At 40.5% G+C, this 17,051-nt stretch overlaps 2 protein-coding genes across 6 annotated transcripts in view; both read left to right on the top strand.

Annotated features, from left to right (window-relative positions):
- mef2d (myocyte enhancer factor 2d) overlaps positions 1-17,051 on the top strand; it is a 218,889-nt gene that overhangs the window by 158,190 nt on the left and 43,648 nt on the right. The window lies entirely within an intron of this gene.
- On the top strand, positions 4,394-12,732 carry LOC126391420 (C-type lectin domain family 10 member A-like). Its single transcript, XM_050046178.1, has 7 exons — positions 4,394-4,513; positions 5,844-5,912; positions 9,073-9,192; positions 10,312-10,653; positions 10,751-10,914; positions 11,842-11,954; positions 12,029-12,732. Exons 1-7 carry the CDS (start codon positions 4,429-4,431, stop codon positions 12,153-12,155), a joined length of 1,020 nt encoding a protein of 339 aa, XP_049902135.1. The 5' UTR covers positions 4,394-4,428; the 3' UTR covers positions 12,156-12,732.

Here is a 17,051-nt window from a genome sequence, read left to right as displayed (position 1 = left end):
GTGTTGTTGCTTCAGAGATGCTCTTCTGCACACCTTGGTTGGAACCAGTGCTTATTTGACTTCCTGTTGCCTTTCTATCATCTTGAACCAGTCTGGCCATTCTCCTCTGACCTCTGGCATCAACAAGGCATTTTGGCTCACTGGATATTTTCTCTTTTTGGGACCATCCTCTGTAAACCCTAGAGATGGTTGTGTTTTATTAATAAACACTTCCCTTTAGCATTTCAAAATCAGTTTTGTCACTGTGGGAACTTTTTTGGTACGCTCAAACAGAATGTTTTCACATATAAAGCATTTGTTTATTGTATTTTATTAAGGACCTTTTCAATAGTTGCACAATTGTAATTCACTCCCATTATCTTTATTTATATTCTGACCCAAAGCTGACTGCTGAAGCCTCAGTGAAACAAGTCAATCATCCCCATGTTCTATGACATACAGCAGGTGCAGACTCAGTTTTACTGTGTTAACATGTGTTATACCCTGATAATATGACACAATATAGTATGACTTCTCTTTCCTTTTTCGACTGAAAGAAGGAACAGACAGGCAAAATGTGCACACAATAAAAAAAGACAACAGAAGTTCACATGAGATAGTTTAAGTAGGGTACAAATCTAGTCTCAGAAAATATCTTACACCTAGCACCCCACTATAATATGGAAAGTAATATAAAGAAGTATAGCATATACACGTCAATGATTCATCCTGTGGGGAGTGTGAATATCTGTACCAACTTTTGACTCAATTCCTATAGTAGATTTTGAGATATCTCACTGACCACTCTGATTGGGCTGCAAAGAAAGTTAGAGACTCATCAAGTCATTTGGATTCATCCCCTGGGGACCATAAATATCTGAACCAATTTTCATAGCAGTCCATTAAATGGGCAACACATCCAAAAGGTCCACCTCATGATGACCTCAGGGGGAAAGCCAGGGGATCACCAAAGTTATCATCTGGGGAACATGAATGTCTGTATCAAAGTTCATGGCAATCCAATACTTGATGAGTATTTCAGACAGGACCAAAGTGAAGGACCCACTGATCAACATCAGAGCTGCAGTAACAGTAGTCAGACAAATACACATAAAGATCCTGGCACCTGTCCGTACCCACGAGGTGAACTGGTTAGCTAACAGTTACATACTACTGAAACATATCGGCCAGTTAGCTGTATTATTATTTCAGGTGCGCTTACGTCCTTGTGATCCATCACGAATCACTTTGTTACTTTTTGAGACTCTAAAGTGCTGTCAACCTCAGAAACAAACATGATGTATAAATGTGCCAATAATTATTTTAATAGCTTAGTATTGTAAGTACCTTAAAAGGGTAAATATATACATGGCACTTTAGGCCACACAACCTGTTATTTTAGGTCCAGTTTAACATTCATTTATTCATTTTCTATTACTGCTTGTCCATTTAGGGGTCGCGGGGGCGCTGAAGCCTATCTCAGCTGGACAGGTCACCAGACTATCACAGGGCTGACACAGTCAGCACGTTTACATGCACAGCTTAATCGAGCTATGCTCAAAATTCAATTTTGGCGTCTAATCTAATCCTTGTCCCAGTTTACAAGCAACTGAGAAAATCAAATTACTGACGGGAACGTGTCCTCCTCCTCAACACTAGGTGGCAAGAACGCCTTATGCTGTTGGAGGGCTACAACAATAGCATGTCTTGTCTGTTCCGGGGTCATACGCCAGCACGGGGGGTGTGGAGCATGCGCACATGCATTGTCTAGTTTATCTCCAATTAAGGCGTATACATGCCGGAGAAAATCGAATTCCAATCGCATTATCTGGGTGTCTTAATCGGAGTTGGAGAACCCCGATATTAGTCGGAGTAATGTGTTTACATGCACTTAAGTTGTCCAGTTATAGTCGGATTAAGGTAATAATTCCTTTTTTTCAAGTGTCATGTAAACGTACTGAAAGAGACAGACAACCATTCACACTCACATTCACACCTACGGACAATTTAGAGTCACCAGTTAACCTGCATGTCTTTGGACTGTGGGAGGAAGTACCCGCTGACACAGGAAGAACACGCAAACTGCTGTGAGGCGACAATGCTAACCACTAAACCACCGTGCCACCCACCAGTTTAACATGCATCTCAGTTTTATACAATATATGTAGTATGAGGTCCCTGCTCTGTGTCTCTGTCAGCCAAGGGGTCATTGTCCTGAAAAAGTTTGACATGTGCCTCAGTGGATGTCTGCATCTTTTTCAACTTAAACTGACATTTTTTAAAGCACACACTTTTCATAAACACCAAACATATACTGTATGTAGACAGAAAATTCTACAACGGTATTGATCATCATTTGCTTTAACACTACCGTAGGCCCACAAATATTTATTCTTATCTCATAATTATTAGACTTTGATCATCTGCCTGACCCTCCCTGTGTCCAAGGATATTCATTTATGTAACAGGTCTGGGCTGTTTAATCGTTCTATATCATCACGCTATTATTTATATAAGCAGAGGATTTTAGTACAAAGTGATAACCACTGTGTGTGAACACATGAACGGGTCAGACCTGAACTGTAGTAATCTGGAGCTTCAGTGAAACATGACCCTCATCTATTTCAGATCAACATCAGTTCTTCTGAGCTCATTTTGGTGAAAGTAACACAAAAGTTGTTTAATAAGTAACTTATTACTCTACACAGAGAGTAATGTTGTAAAAGTAACTTATTACTTTCAAATAAAGGTATGTATTGTATCACGTTTTGAGAGTAATTTGAAGGACACTGGATATAAGAGCGTAAATTTAACTCAAGCTTAGAGGAGCTGACAGAGAGGAGACTGGAAACATCCGAGCCTACGTCAGAGTATATATATACACAGTACTTTTTATAGTACTTTTGTGTCTCTTTGCAGGTCCTTTGCATCTCTTTGTGGTCACGTTGAGTGTTTCCTGGTTGGTGTGTTAATTCTGTGACATTTAGGTGAAAGCCCAGGGGGCCCTGCCACTTTGGGTGTGGGCCTGTTCAGTGATACATCTAGTGCACTTGTGGCAACCATCCCCATCGTTGGGTTGGTAGTCACACACTTTGGTGTTGGTTGTTCCTATGTTATATGATATAAATGATTTGTATGAACATTGCTGCAAAGCATAGGCGTTTCTAGCCCATTTTTGGGGGTGCTGAAGCACCCCTAAATTGAATCCCAGCACCCCTAAAATTTGAGAGATTTTTATATTGTTTTATTTTTTACTGTATGTCCCTTTTTAACAAGCTAGAAAAGTGCCAAAACCATACAGTACTTGGTTGCAACGTAATATTTTAACAACAAAAATACAGCCAAGGTACTACTGACTAGCTAACTGACTGGATGCCCATTAACATTATAACTCCTATTGTGTGTATTTATTATTATTATTTTGTTCTTTTTTTGAAGTGTATTTTTATTTATGTATTTGTATTATATAATACAGACAAGAAGGAAAAAGGCAGAGACAAACATTGAAAAAGTCAATTACTGTTAATGTGTTAATGTTCCATGTTGTGCATTGCATTTCAAATAAAAGTCCAAAAAATAAGTCCAAGGTCCATTTTTGGTATTTTTGGTACTCACTATAGGGGGCTGGTTTACTCCAGAAACATACATACTGTTTATGTGTATGTTGAGGAGCTGCTGTATCAAAATGAGTTGTCTTCCCCCAGAAATTAGGGTTACGATATGTTTCTTTTATGATTCCAATCCATTCCTCTTTTGCTGTGGCTCAGCATTTAAATAACCTTTATCAGATTTGATGGTTTAGTCACAGACTTTCCCAAAAAGTGTTGTGCTTTTCTTTCACAAATGTGGGAATGAAATTGAGTTAAAATGTACAAAACAGTGAAATTTATCTTGCCTGGCCGGGCAGCTCTCTGGGTGCTCAGCACCCCTAAACCTCTGATCCTAGAATCGCCCCTGCTGCAAAGCAAAAATGTTACTGCAAGTATTCTCACAGTCAAAGTGTGAGAATGTGTGAGTGCATGTTGCGGCTGTAAACACCATTTGCAACAGACAGGATGCCTCATAGTGTCAAAACCGCTCACTATGGGTGAGATCATTTGGTTATTATGGGGTCAGTATGAATTGTGTTTCCTGACACCAGGCAAACATCCAAAGTCCAAAGTTACATATTAGCAGTCCTTGTCCTGCGTGCACACACTTTGTAATATTTCCTTTTGTTAGAATTTATATTTCCATAACACAAGAACACACTGTGTTATGGTTTGGAGGTTCATACTCTGCCAGTCATGGATGCAAATTAGTTTCTAAACCAAAAGCAGAAGTCGCTCGTTTAAGGCTGTGAGTGACAGCCTCGTCTGAAGAGAGGAAACAACCAGTTCTCCTATTAGTGCCCTTAGGTTTAATATCAGCGGCAATTCTCTGTCTGCAATTCAAACTGAAGCCAACAGGATGGCTGCAGCGATGGCGGAAGAGCAGGAGGGGGTTAACTACACTTCAGTTGTGTTCAAAGCTAACAAAAATCCTCCATCTGAAGGTAACTTTAGTTTCTATTCTATTATAATATTGGATAGAGCATAATGTTAATGTTATTTATAGAGTGCTTTGCATGTGCCTTACAATGAAGATTCAACAAAAATAACAAATACTGGTAAGGACTGCAAAAATTAGAGAATTAATATAAAATAATAATAGGAAGGATTATGTTAATTGAAAGCCAGACTAAATAATTACGTTTTTATCTGTCGGTTAAAAATGTTCACTGAGCCAGCATCTCTTACAGCTTCTGGAAGGGTAGCTGATAATTTAGGCTGCCTGTTTTCTTGTGCTTATAATTGTGTGTCTTTAAAAACCCTGCAGTAGAAGAGACGACAATCTGATGAGAGTCTGCAATGTAGGCGAGTCCTAAACCATAAGGAGCTTTAAAAACAACTAAAAGAACCTTAAAATCTGTTTTAAAGACACCAGGTGCCAGTGGAGAGGAGCTTAAACTGGGGTAATCTGCGCTCTCTTCCCTGTTGTGGTTAAAAGTCTGGCAGCACAGTTCTTGAGCAAATTCAAACTTTTCAGTTGACCGTTTCATAAGGCATTGCAATAATCTAATCTATGTTATATAAAAGCATGAATACGTTCTCAGCATCTTTGTAAAATAGGAACGGCTGTACTTTGGCGATGTTTCTTATGTGAAGTAGCCTACAATTTTAATCTGAATCTAAAACAATGCCCAGGCACATGACTTCAGATTAATTGAATACAGTCGGTATATTAAATGATCAGAATATTAATTCCAACTAAACTAAATCTGTTGTAAATAAAAATAAGTTGATGTATCCAGAGAAAGAATCAGAAGCATGATATGTGGAAATGTTTTGTAAGCTGATCTCGATGTTGCAGCAACCTGACACACTTGCATTATTTTATGACCCAGAGAACAAGAGAACAGAGAATCTAAATGCACATGGTTCAATGTTGAGAATGACTGCGTCCTCTGTTATGTACTTTCAGAGTGCTTTTCCTAAACTCATGTTGGGTTTAAACTGACGGTCTTTTGTTTAGTTTTGCCGTCTTTCAGTATGTAACCCACCCTGACCACAGCTTCTTACAGTAAAAACAGAAAATGTGTACTGAATTATTTGTTCAGCTTTTCCCTAAAAAAAGGCAAAGCTTCCTCGCTGATATATGATCCACTAACTGTGAGACAATTTCATCATCTTCTGTTTTAGCTGACAGTTTTAATGATTGTAATTTCAGGACAAAAGCAATCATTAATAGGCAACACATTTTTATTTAAATAATGGTATACCCCTTTAAAAGACTTGACCGCTACGCAGTAATTAACCAGGAGATTGTGTTCTTTGACCTTACAGGTAAAACGGAGGAAATTGTGTACGATGAAGTGAAGGTGCAGAGCGGAACAACTGATCAAGCTACTGATGGTAGGTTAAAAAAACTAGTCCATGCCCATTGAGTGGACAGTTGCCTACATATAGTTTCACATGGCGTGTGTTTGGGATACAGGTCATAGGAAATTGCAGATAATATAGTCAACTGAACCCATTAAGAAGAGCAATGTATTCAGACAGAGTTTTGTGAATTTGATAGTACGATTGCAGCCACAGCGATCAGTCGCATTTTAGCCATTTTTCTGTTGTTATAGCGCCACCCAGTTGCCAATTAGAGTTAAATTTCTCCAGTCACCTTGAGGCGTCCTGTTCTACATANTTTGAACTGTTTTTCAAAAAATTCAAAATGGTGGAAAATCTATATAAGCGGAAGTTATGGGTTCTTGAGGCAAATGTGTTCCTCATGAGGAGAGGCATCTCTGTATAAAGTTTCATGTCTCTACGACATACGGGGCATGAGATATACCCATTCAAAGTTTGGCATTTCAATCGGTTGCTATAGCGCCCCCCTTTGGCCAATTGATGTAATATTGCTTCATTCACATCCTCCCATGACCCTCTACCACTGTGCCAAATTTCACATGGATTGACCAAGTCAGTGAAGAGAAAAACGTGGAACAGACACACAGACAGAGTTTTCATCATTATATAGTAAGATACTTACACAACATTCATTTCTGCAACTGGGAGTAATTACAGTAGTACTTTATCTACTATTACTACTTATGTTAGTACCACTGGAAGGAAACTAGTTTAGGAGTCCAACCAGGTCTCGTCAAATACTGGCACTTGGTCAGTGACTTCCGGCATCAGACACTGACGAAAAAAGGGTGGTAGGGTGGGTGGGAGGAGTGATGGATGGGTCCAACACCCACCAGTTTTCACCCAGGAGGTTGGTGTTCACTTCCTTTGTGAATGTAAAACCAAACCCTGTTCTTTTATCCTAAACCAAATCACATGCTTTTGCTGCCTAAACAAAACCGTGTGTGTTTGCTGTTGAAGAAAAAAAAAAGACTTTTCTGACGTAGTGCTTTTAATTTAAAAGAGATGCCGTGAGACAATGTGCTCAAGGCCATGAGCAGAAAAAATTTAAATGTGTTCTAATCAGTCACGTTACACAGTGATGAATGTTTATGTATTTCACAACGATTCTACTGGGTTGCAGTTAATGTTGTGGTTAAAGACATTTTGCGCCATGAGTGACGTTGTATACGCAGGAACCTGAAGCCTGTGTGAAAATTAGAGTGTCTAACATAAAGTTGTGCTGAGGTGAAATAAAGAGCACTTCCTGGTTCAGAATTTATCTCTTTGCCTTACTCTAGCAATTTAGAAACCTAATCTTGCTACAATATATATTCATATTTATAGTTAAATTAAATTTGAGAAAAATGCTGTGAAATGTGTACTCAATGTTTTTATGTTCATGACATAGAATTAAATGCTAAAAATGACAAAAAAAAGTTATGTTAAACTGACATCAGATTCCTGTCAGAAGAGGGCCAAGTGACACATTTACTTTGTGTCTGATGTACTCAAAACGTGTATGTTGCTAAAGGTTTTAAGTGTAAGCTGTTTCATGAATTGGGTTTTACAGTGAAATCATTCCTCTTGTTAATATTGGCCATTAAGAGATCCCTTTCTAATGTGCCAAATATAGGAGATGGGAGATGAAATCTGACATCGTAGTGCTTAAAACCATCTTCACCAAACTTAGTCTGATCTTAGGGCTTGAAGAAGTTATTCTTATGTACCAGCCAAAAGTTGGGCAGGTTCTCGATCAGTCTGTTGGTGAGGGTGGTTTTCCGTCCATTGGTTACGCTGCCGCTGACGTATTTCATGATTTCTGATGGTCAAAGCTTGTGAAAATAAAGTTGCTGAGAAGTCAAAACATCAATTAACTGGTCCTTGTTGTGTGTGTGCAACTGTATTCCTTATGTTTATCTGAAGCTGATTTCAGGCATTAACAGTCTGAGTCAGTCAAATCAAGTGTCTATCCTGTTTTTTACATCTTGCTGTCTCTTTATTATAAAGTTCCCCACTTAATGGTTCCCCAATGTTTCCTTGTGGGAGGGAAACAAATGGGGTATTTTGTAAAAAAAAAAAAATGTTGTTATAGATGATGTAGTTCTGTTGGCTTCATCACACCCTGACCTCCAGCATGCACTGGGGCGGTTTGCAGCTGAGTGTGAAGCGGTCAGGATGAGAGTCAGCACCTCCAAGTCTTAGTAGATGGTTCTTTGCTGGAAAATGGTGGATTGCCACCTCTGGGTTGGTAGACAGTTCATGCCCCAAGTAAGGGAGTTCAAGTACCCAGGGTCTTGTTCATGAGTGAGGGTAGAATGGAGCGTGAGATGGATCGGTGGTTTGGTGCAGCATCTGCAGTGATGTGGGCGCTGTACTGGACTATCGTGGTGAAGAGGGAGCTGAGCTGGAAGGCAAAGGTTTTGAGGTAGAGTGGGTTGTCCACCAATCAAAAGATCGGCGGTTCGATCCTGGGCTCCCCAGTCTGCATGTCGAAGTATCCTTGAGCAAGATACTGAACCCCAAATTGCTCCCAATGGCTGTTCCATTGGTGTGTGAGTGTGTTCAAACTGAGTAGCAGGTAGCCCCTTGTATGGTAGCCTTGGCCACCAGTGTATGAATGTGTGTGTGAATGGGTGAATGTGACTCGTAGGTCGCAGGTCCAGATACTGGTGCATCTACGTCCCAACCCTCATCTATGATCATGAGCTTTGGGTAGTGACTGAAAGAATGAGATTGCGGATACAAGCGGCCGAAATGAGTTTCCTCTGTAGGGTGTCTGGGCTCAGCCTTAGAGATAGGGGGAGGAGCTTGGACATCCAGAGGGAGCTCGTTACTGCTTTGCGTTGAAAGGGGTCAGTTGAGGTGGTTCGGGCATCTGATCAGGATCCTTCTGGACACCTCCCGCAAGGGGTGTTCCAGGTACGTCCAACTGGTAGGAGGCCCCGGGGCAGACCCAGAACACACTGGAGGGATTACATATCTCGTTTGGCCTGGGAACACCTCGGGGTCCTCCAGGAGGAGCTGGAGAGCGTTGCTGGGGAGAGGGACATCTGGAATACTTTGCCCAGCCTGCTGCCCCCCAACCTAGCTTTGGATGAGCAGTTGATGGATGGATGGATGGATGGAGCTGTATATACTCTATATATTTACACTACTTGTTTTATCTCAGCAGGATTCTTGGCGGACAAGAGAGCAAACAACAGACATCGCCACTTTAAACGGTTGGCTTGTGGTTTGGGAATCATTTCCGTCATTTTGCTGGCAGGCATCATAGCAGTCTGTGTCTACAGTAAGTACACAGAACAGGCAGTCCATGCATTAACTCACACTTCAACATGACACATATTTTCATGCTTAACCATTATTTGATTATCAGACTGTTAGCAGTTTGTTCAACCTATTATACATATCTGTCTGTAATTGTTTTCTAATTCTGTTACAAAATTAATTTTGTGGACACAATAATCAGTGTAGAAATGTACTCGGACAGCAAGTAATTCATGACAGGGTTGTTGTTCATATGATTGTACGTTTCTGCAAACCGCAAATATGTTACATTTGCACGTTTCATACGGATCATATCAACCTTTCTCAAGTGATTTAGAGAGTCATTGCTGATTTCAGCAGCCTTTTAGACACTGAACATGGGTGTTGTAGCCACCTGTCACTGTTTCGCCTGGGGATAGTGACATTTTTAAGCCAGATCATGGTCCTTTCCTAACCATTACCAAGTGGTTTTGTGCCTAAACCTAACCACACGTTAATCACAGTTTTGTTGAAACATATGGGCCTACCCTGTTTTTTCATACATGGAAAAACCCTAGCAGAAATAAAGCTTAAGTCTGGTGTTTAGCATTTAGGGCGATATATTGGCAGAAACGGTATATGATATAATAAGTATGTTTACTTTGGTGTTTAATCACCTGAAAATAAGAATTGTTGTGTTTTTGTTACCTTAGAATGAGCCATTTATGTCTACATAGGGAGCGTGTCTTCGTCAACAGAGATCGCCATGTTGCGAGGCTATGGTTCTACAGTAGCCCAGAATGGACAGACCAAAAACTGGCTCTAGATAGGGCCATCTGTGTTTTTGCATTGATCACCGTGGATAGCAGCCCCTACGTAATGAGTCAAACGGTGTTGTAAAAACACTGATTTCTAATGTAAAACCTCTTTATTCACTGTTTTTTATGGTTCTGGTCTGAGTGTCACAGGACTCACTGGGGAGGTCATAAAATATTAAGAGTTGGACAAACTGTTGTTTTTAGTCTTTTCAAAGGATCTTTAGAAATGTTCCAAAAGGCTGGAAAACTGAAATCAGAGACAGGAAATAGCTTAAACAGTGGCAAATTGACAAAAACAACATTACATTATCACTATGATTAAAGAGCTCATTTTCATTCTACAGTTGCTACATTAAGTCACGAGAGTGAGGACTTAGAAGAAATCCAAAAGAATCACCTGACAAACCTGACGAACCGCATCAACGAACTCAGCTCAGCAAATGAAAACTTGACTAGAAACTTCGACAACCTGACCGTCCAGATGAGCAACCTGACACAAAACTACACTGTCTTAGAAAACAAGAACACAAACCTGATGGAAGAAAACCTGAACCTGACAACACAAAACCAGGAGCTGAAGTCACAGAAGAACAACTTGACAGAACAAATACAGGAGATGAAGGCAAACATCAAAGTCAGCCAAGCTCAGTGGAGCATTGATGCCTACTGCCCCATAAAGAGTGGTGGTATGTTCAGATCCTATTAATGAGGTCCAAAAATAACCAATAACAATAATATAACAGTGCAGTAATGTTGTTTACTGGTTGGTCTCTGTTGTTTCAGAGAGACGGTGTGAAGCTTGTCAGAAGACCTGGGAACTCACCAAGTCGAGCTGCTATATGATTCATAATGCTATACGTTCTGAACGGATAACCTGGGAAGAAGCTCTAGAAAACTGCAGGGGAAAGAGTTCAGACTTGGCTGTTATACATGATGACAAGGAAAAGGTAATGAGAGAACGGTGGGAATTTTTATGACACAGTCATGAAATGAAAATGTATTTTCTGTAGCTCTGAACACAGAAGCATTCATTTATCAATCTCACGTACAAACCAACTCAGATCCAAACACAGAAATCATCTAATCATCTTCATGCATTAAAACATTCTTATCCTGCTGCATAGATCAGGCGCTGATAAATGTGGCAGCTGAAAACAATCATCATTTAAATATCCCACACTAAAATAATTTTGGTTTAAGGCTCATTTTTACTCTTTATGTACGAAAACAGATACGTGATTTTCAAATGTAAACGTCACTGCCCTCATACTTCAACGCGTCCTTTATGATGCATAGATACAGCCAATAGATGGCACTAGAGAGCAGTCAAAAGTTTCCAAAAACAATAAACAAGGCAACAGTGGAGGACGTTGTAATATTAAAACTTCAAATGGTGGCAGTGTTGTAGACTGTGGTGGTCTGTGAGGTCATAAATACACCGTCTTTTCTCTATATTACTGATTTGTTCTGTTCCCCCATTATTTAAATTTCTTTGTTGTCTCCTACAGTCGTATCTGTATGACTTGAACTACACTGTCTCCACACTCTCTGGTGGTACTGCTTCATTCTGTCAACAAGTCCCACTGGTAACTGTGAGCTGATAGAGAGTGCAAGTCCATGTAGTGACTGTACATTTTTGAGTGATTAATATGTGGCTGCAAACATGTAGGTGCCAGTTAGAATATGGTCTAATAACAATTCTCCATCTCGGCCAGATTTGCTGCTGCATCATCAGTCCACACTGATTCAAACTTGTGTACACGTGTTGAGACCTGACATGAGACTTGATCGTAGCCTCCACTCACATCCACACTGATAAATGTAGAGCTTCATGCAAAAATAACAGTATGTGATTACTGTCTCTCTGTTGTCAGAAAGTCATCAGTGATTACAGCTGGGGCAGTTCAGGAATAAATGGATACTGGATTGGCCTGAGAGCTGAGGATAAGAAGTGGAAGTGGATCGATGGAAGTGATTTCGCTGAAAGGTAACACACATTCTAAAATACTTTGAATCGTAAAATCTGTCAGCCCTGATCTAAACATCATGTTCTTCCCTCAGCGACTGGATAGATCCTCCTGCTGAAGGTCGCTGTGCAATTTCTGTCCAGAACGATAGATGGAAATCAGTGAGCTGTGATAGGAAACAGCGATGGATCTGCAGACAGAAAGCTTTATCACTGCTGTGATACTTCAGTACTTAAGATACTTTTTTGTTTTTCAAACATACAAATTACATATAAAATAATTTTATTTTTTTAACAGGAAAAACAATCAAAGTGAATTATTTTTCAAAGCTGTTTGTGTGCATGTGTCTAAAAGCAGAGACTCAGATGTAAAGGTGTAATTAGATACTGGGTTCTGTAGATAATGTGTGTCTGACTACTGACACAGCATTTAGGAAAATACAGTAACTGTCCTGAAGGGGCACTAAACTGTTAATTATTAATAACTTTGACTGTTATTTTCTTCTGCTTTATTAGAGATTTACTGCTTTTAATTTATATATCAGCAGATTGATGCCAGGGACCAACAGGACTGCTCAGTTTCCTGTTTCTGTGACATTGTATATTGTTGCCGCTGACTGGCCAACAGGGGGCACTGCTTCACTTGTTCCTAACAGAATGATCTAGAGTCTGTTTGTGTGAGTATTCTGATGTATGCGATATTTACTTGTACAACTGAAGGTGTTAAGAAAATTCATATTTTATACCATTATAATAAGTTTTGTTGCCACACATTGTTCTTATTGTCTTTTTTTTTCTGAAAATGTCATTAACCTTTAGTGAAGTCAGGAGGAACAGCCTTATTCAGGACACTGTAACATGTTTAATCCAGATGAGGATCTGACCTCATTAATCAGTCACACAATGTTCACATCTGCATCAACAGAGCTCCAGAGACGGGCAGGAAGGACAATTTATTAGCGAGGAGTCACAACTGTGTACTTTACAAAGAGGAATTTCATGTTTGTCAGATGTTCAGTCTTATTTGGTGGAGTTACATTAACGGGTTGAACATGTTGAAATCTGTTACGACCTGATTTTGTTTTCAGGTCATGTTACAGTGTGAGTTCTGGTTTTGAATGTGACTGGAGCCTTTCAGTGGAGTTCACATCTTCCCACATGGGTTTCCACATGCAGTCCAGACATGCAGGTCAAGTGAATTTGTTTGGGCCTTTCCCAAACCAACATCTGAACCTTCTCCCCACCCATTTCCACTCTGTTTCCACGTTCACGCAGAGGGTCTGCCACTTTAAGTGCCATCCTCAAGTGACTTATTGATTAAATAATCCAACAGCTGGCCTGAATCACCTTCTGATCACGGGCGAATTATGTTTGTCATGGAAGACGCTCTATACAAATGAAGTTCTGTGCGACTACCCTCACATTAAGATAAGACATTCAATATCATCATACAGATGTTAACACCTTAATGTTAAATTGTATTTAAGATCAAATATAAACATATTTAGTCTCTAGAAAATGGTAGTTGTATTTATTTTATTGTAAAGTGTTGTATATTTACAGAAACTGCTGCAAAAACCAGGCAGCTCATAAATGTCAGAGTGAAAAAGGATGTTTCCAAAAAAGAAAGAAAGAAATGCCACCAAAGTTTTATTTCTAAAGGATAATATACAGACATTCAGGTAAACAGTAGCAGCACATACAGATCAAGTGTAAGGTCGCCCCCCCTCGTGGCCCAATTGTTGAAAAACGCCCGCTAAAGTGCCCTCTTGGGAGCCAAAACACGCGCTAAAGTGCCCTCCTGGGAGCCAAAATGCCCTCCTGGGAGTCAAAATGCACGCTAAAGTGCCCTCTTGGGAGCCAAAATGCCCTCCTGGGAGTCAAAATGCACGCTAAAGTGCCCTCTTGGCAGCCAAAATGCCCTCCTGGGAGTCAAAATGCACGCTAAAGTGCCCTCTTGGCAGCCAAAATGCCCTCCTGGGAATCAAAACGCATGCTAAAGTGCCCTCTTGGCAGCCAAAATGCTCTCCTGGGAGTCAAAATGCACGCTGAAGTGCCCTCTTGGGAGCCAAAACGCACGCTAAAGTGCCCTCCTGGGAGCCAAAACGCACGCTAAAGTGCCCTCTTGACAGCCAAAATGCCCTCCTGGGAGCCAAAAAACATGCTAAAGTGCCCTCTTGACAGCCAAAATGCCCTCCTGGGAGCCAAAACACATGCTAAAGTGCCCTCTTGACAGCCAAAATGCCCTCCTGGGAGCCAAAACACATGTTAAAGTGCCCTCTTGGCAGCCAAAATGCCCTCCTGGGAGTCAAAACGCGTGCTAAAGTGCCCTCTTGGCAGCCAAAATGCCCTCCTGGGAGCCAAAGCGCACGCTAAAGTGCCCTCTTTGCAGCCAAAATGCCCTCCTGGGAGCCAAAGCGCACGCTAAAGTGCCCTCTTGGCAGCCAAAATGCCTGCCTGGGAGCCAAAACGTGTACTAAACTGCCCTCTTTGGAGCCAAAAAACACACTAAAGTGCCTTCTTGGCTGGTTAAAACATGATAAACTGCCCTCTTGGGTGGTAAAAACATTACTGTTGCAATGACTTTTATGTTGGGCCCTTTTTTGATCTATATTGAGCCAGAACTATATCTCACAGAACCAGTTTGGATTGTCTGGTGCTAATATGGTGTTAAAATGCACTAGAATACAGGAAATGGCATGTACTTAATTGAAAATTTAGACACCCCCAGGGATTTATTTCCTTCATACATCCATGTCTCTGTGTGTTCTTCACAGTCCAATGCTGAATCTACACAGTTCTCGTGGATGCTGATCCTAACTACAAACTAACCTGAGTAGTCTGTCTAGTTAGTCTGTTTTAAGGCTATATAATGTGCCATTTGTATAACATATAAACATGTCTAAAGTGCCCTCGAAAACACCGGAACTTAGTGCCCTCTTCAGCGGCGAGAACGCGCTATATGTGCCCTTTTTTTTCTTTTCGCCCCTGCCCTTCAAATGTGCCCTTTTTTTTCTTTTCGCCCCTGCCCTTCAAAAAGTCTGTGCACGCCACTGGTCAAAGTTTTCTTTGTCTCCATGGTTACAAATAGTCATGACGGTTCCTTTTTCCCGCTGCAGGGAGGGAAGTTCGTCCAAAAGCTTGCCACTGTATTTAAACCCTACACTTGAATGAAGGGAGCCTCACTCAGCTGTGGAGGTGAATAGAAATACAGTTAAACACCTTGTCCACAAGACACAAAAGACATTCAAGTTACAATGACTCTGCACTAGTCATGGGTATTTATCGACTTTGATTGGCATTGATGGAAACACATCGTTCAAAATTAGTCAGCACTGAGCTTGAGAGAGAGACTGAATAAGCATGAGAAATAAAAAGAGGTAACCATGGTGACATTTTCACTGGCCTCCATGCTGCTTTCTACTGTGGTACTAACCTGTTTTTCGGCCTGCTCTTTTTTTATTTTATTTTTACTTAACCCATTTTTAACCAGGTTAGTCCCATTGAGATCAGTGATCTCGACCTGGCCAAGACGGCAGCATAAAATTACAACACAACAATGAACAGCAAGGACATAAAAAACACAAACATAAAAGATACTCACTAAGATATAGACTCACAAGTCAGTCTTTAGATGCTTTGCTTAACTAAAGACTGATGACTTTCTCCCTGATTTTGTGTTTAGATGGGCGGATACAATTTCAGAGTTTAAAAAAACTCCCTACTTTGCAGAACCAATAGTAAATCTGCAGGGCAGTCCTTCGGTGGCTCGCTGAACTCTTGTGCTTGTAAACATAGTCCGACTAGAAACATGTGTCGCGGTACAAAATCAAAGTTAGTGGATGTTTGTCGCGTTTGCGGCGACACATTCTCGCCAACTAAAAGAAACAAACATAATCTTTTACAAGGCCATGACTCATCCGTCCGGCCGGACTATAGAGGGAATCGCCTTGTTGTTAACAAATACTTCCGGGTAGAAAACCAGCTGAGTTTAGCTATATATCTATATATCTCTCTCTATATATATATATATCACATTTTTCACGTCACTATACCACCGTTTAAACCAATCTGATGTTTGTAAAGTCTATAAACACAATGACTGAACAAAGATGACTATTTCAATAACATGGTTATCGTATACATTTTCACAGCTAACGGTTAGCTGGGCTAACCGTTAGCTGTTAGCCCTGTTAGCCGTTAGCGGTGTCTCCGTTAGCTGTTAGCCCTGTTAGCCGTTAGCGGTGTCTGTAATAGGTAATAACTCATTAAATGGTCTGTGAAAAAAATATTTTTTTCCAGTGGATATCTTAGTTACAACATGATTGAGCTAGCAAAGCAGTTTTGTNATCGACAAGTACCAACCGATTCATTCACCATTGTACTTATGAAACCTTTAAACCAGACACAGGAACCAAAACCCTCAGTTTCAATACATGTTGCAGGCCGTGCCAAGTGAGGGGAGCAGAGACCTTAAAAGATTCCTTTCCCAATTCAGTCCATGCACGTGGGACAGACAATAAAACCACAAACAACAACTGTGGTGCAACTTCAAAGCAGAACTAAAAACCTACAGTGCACATCAGTTACAGTACACTGTAAACTTTTTCATTTCCCTACAGCCATCATACAGGCTCTGTTACTTTAAACACATGAATGTTTCTTTATTTGCTGATGAGATCCTCGATTATATATAAAAAAAATAATTGTTAACATCTCATCTTTTGTGTAACAGTGTGTTGTGTTATTTTTCTTAATGCATGATATTCGTGAAGCATAAACTCATTGACAGCAAACACAGTCTGCTGTCACAGTCTGTCTGTCTGTCCCTCTCCTTCGTTGCCATTTTCCATCCATCCACCAGATGTCCTCAGACTGTCCGTCCTTTCTCCATCACCTGACTGCCCCACCCATCTACACACCTGTTCCCACTTCCCTCACCTGCTCTGAAATGTCAGTGTGATGAGAGAGACTTCAGTGCTGCATATTTAATCACGGCTCACATTAGTGATACGTAGTGATAAGTAGTGTTGGAGACTGACAGACAGGAAGTCAACAATATGAGCAATGACAAGTTGATGACTTCATGCACTCCAACACTACATCACACATCAGAAA

The sequence above is a fragment of the Epinephelus moara genome, chromosome 6 (genome assembly GCF_006386435.1).
Source record: "Epinephelus moara isolate mb chromosome 6, YSFRI_EMoa_1.0, whole genome shotgun sequence".
Lineage (NCBI taxonomy): Eukaryota > Metazoa > Chordata > Actinopteri > Perciformes > Serranidae > Epinephelus > Epinephelus moara.
Note: the sequence above shows the minus strand (reverse complement) of the source record. Positions and strands in the feature narration are given on the sequence as shown.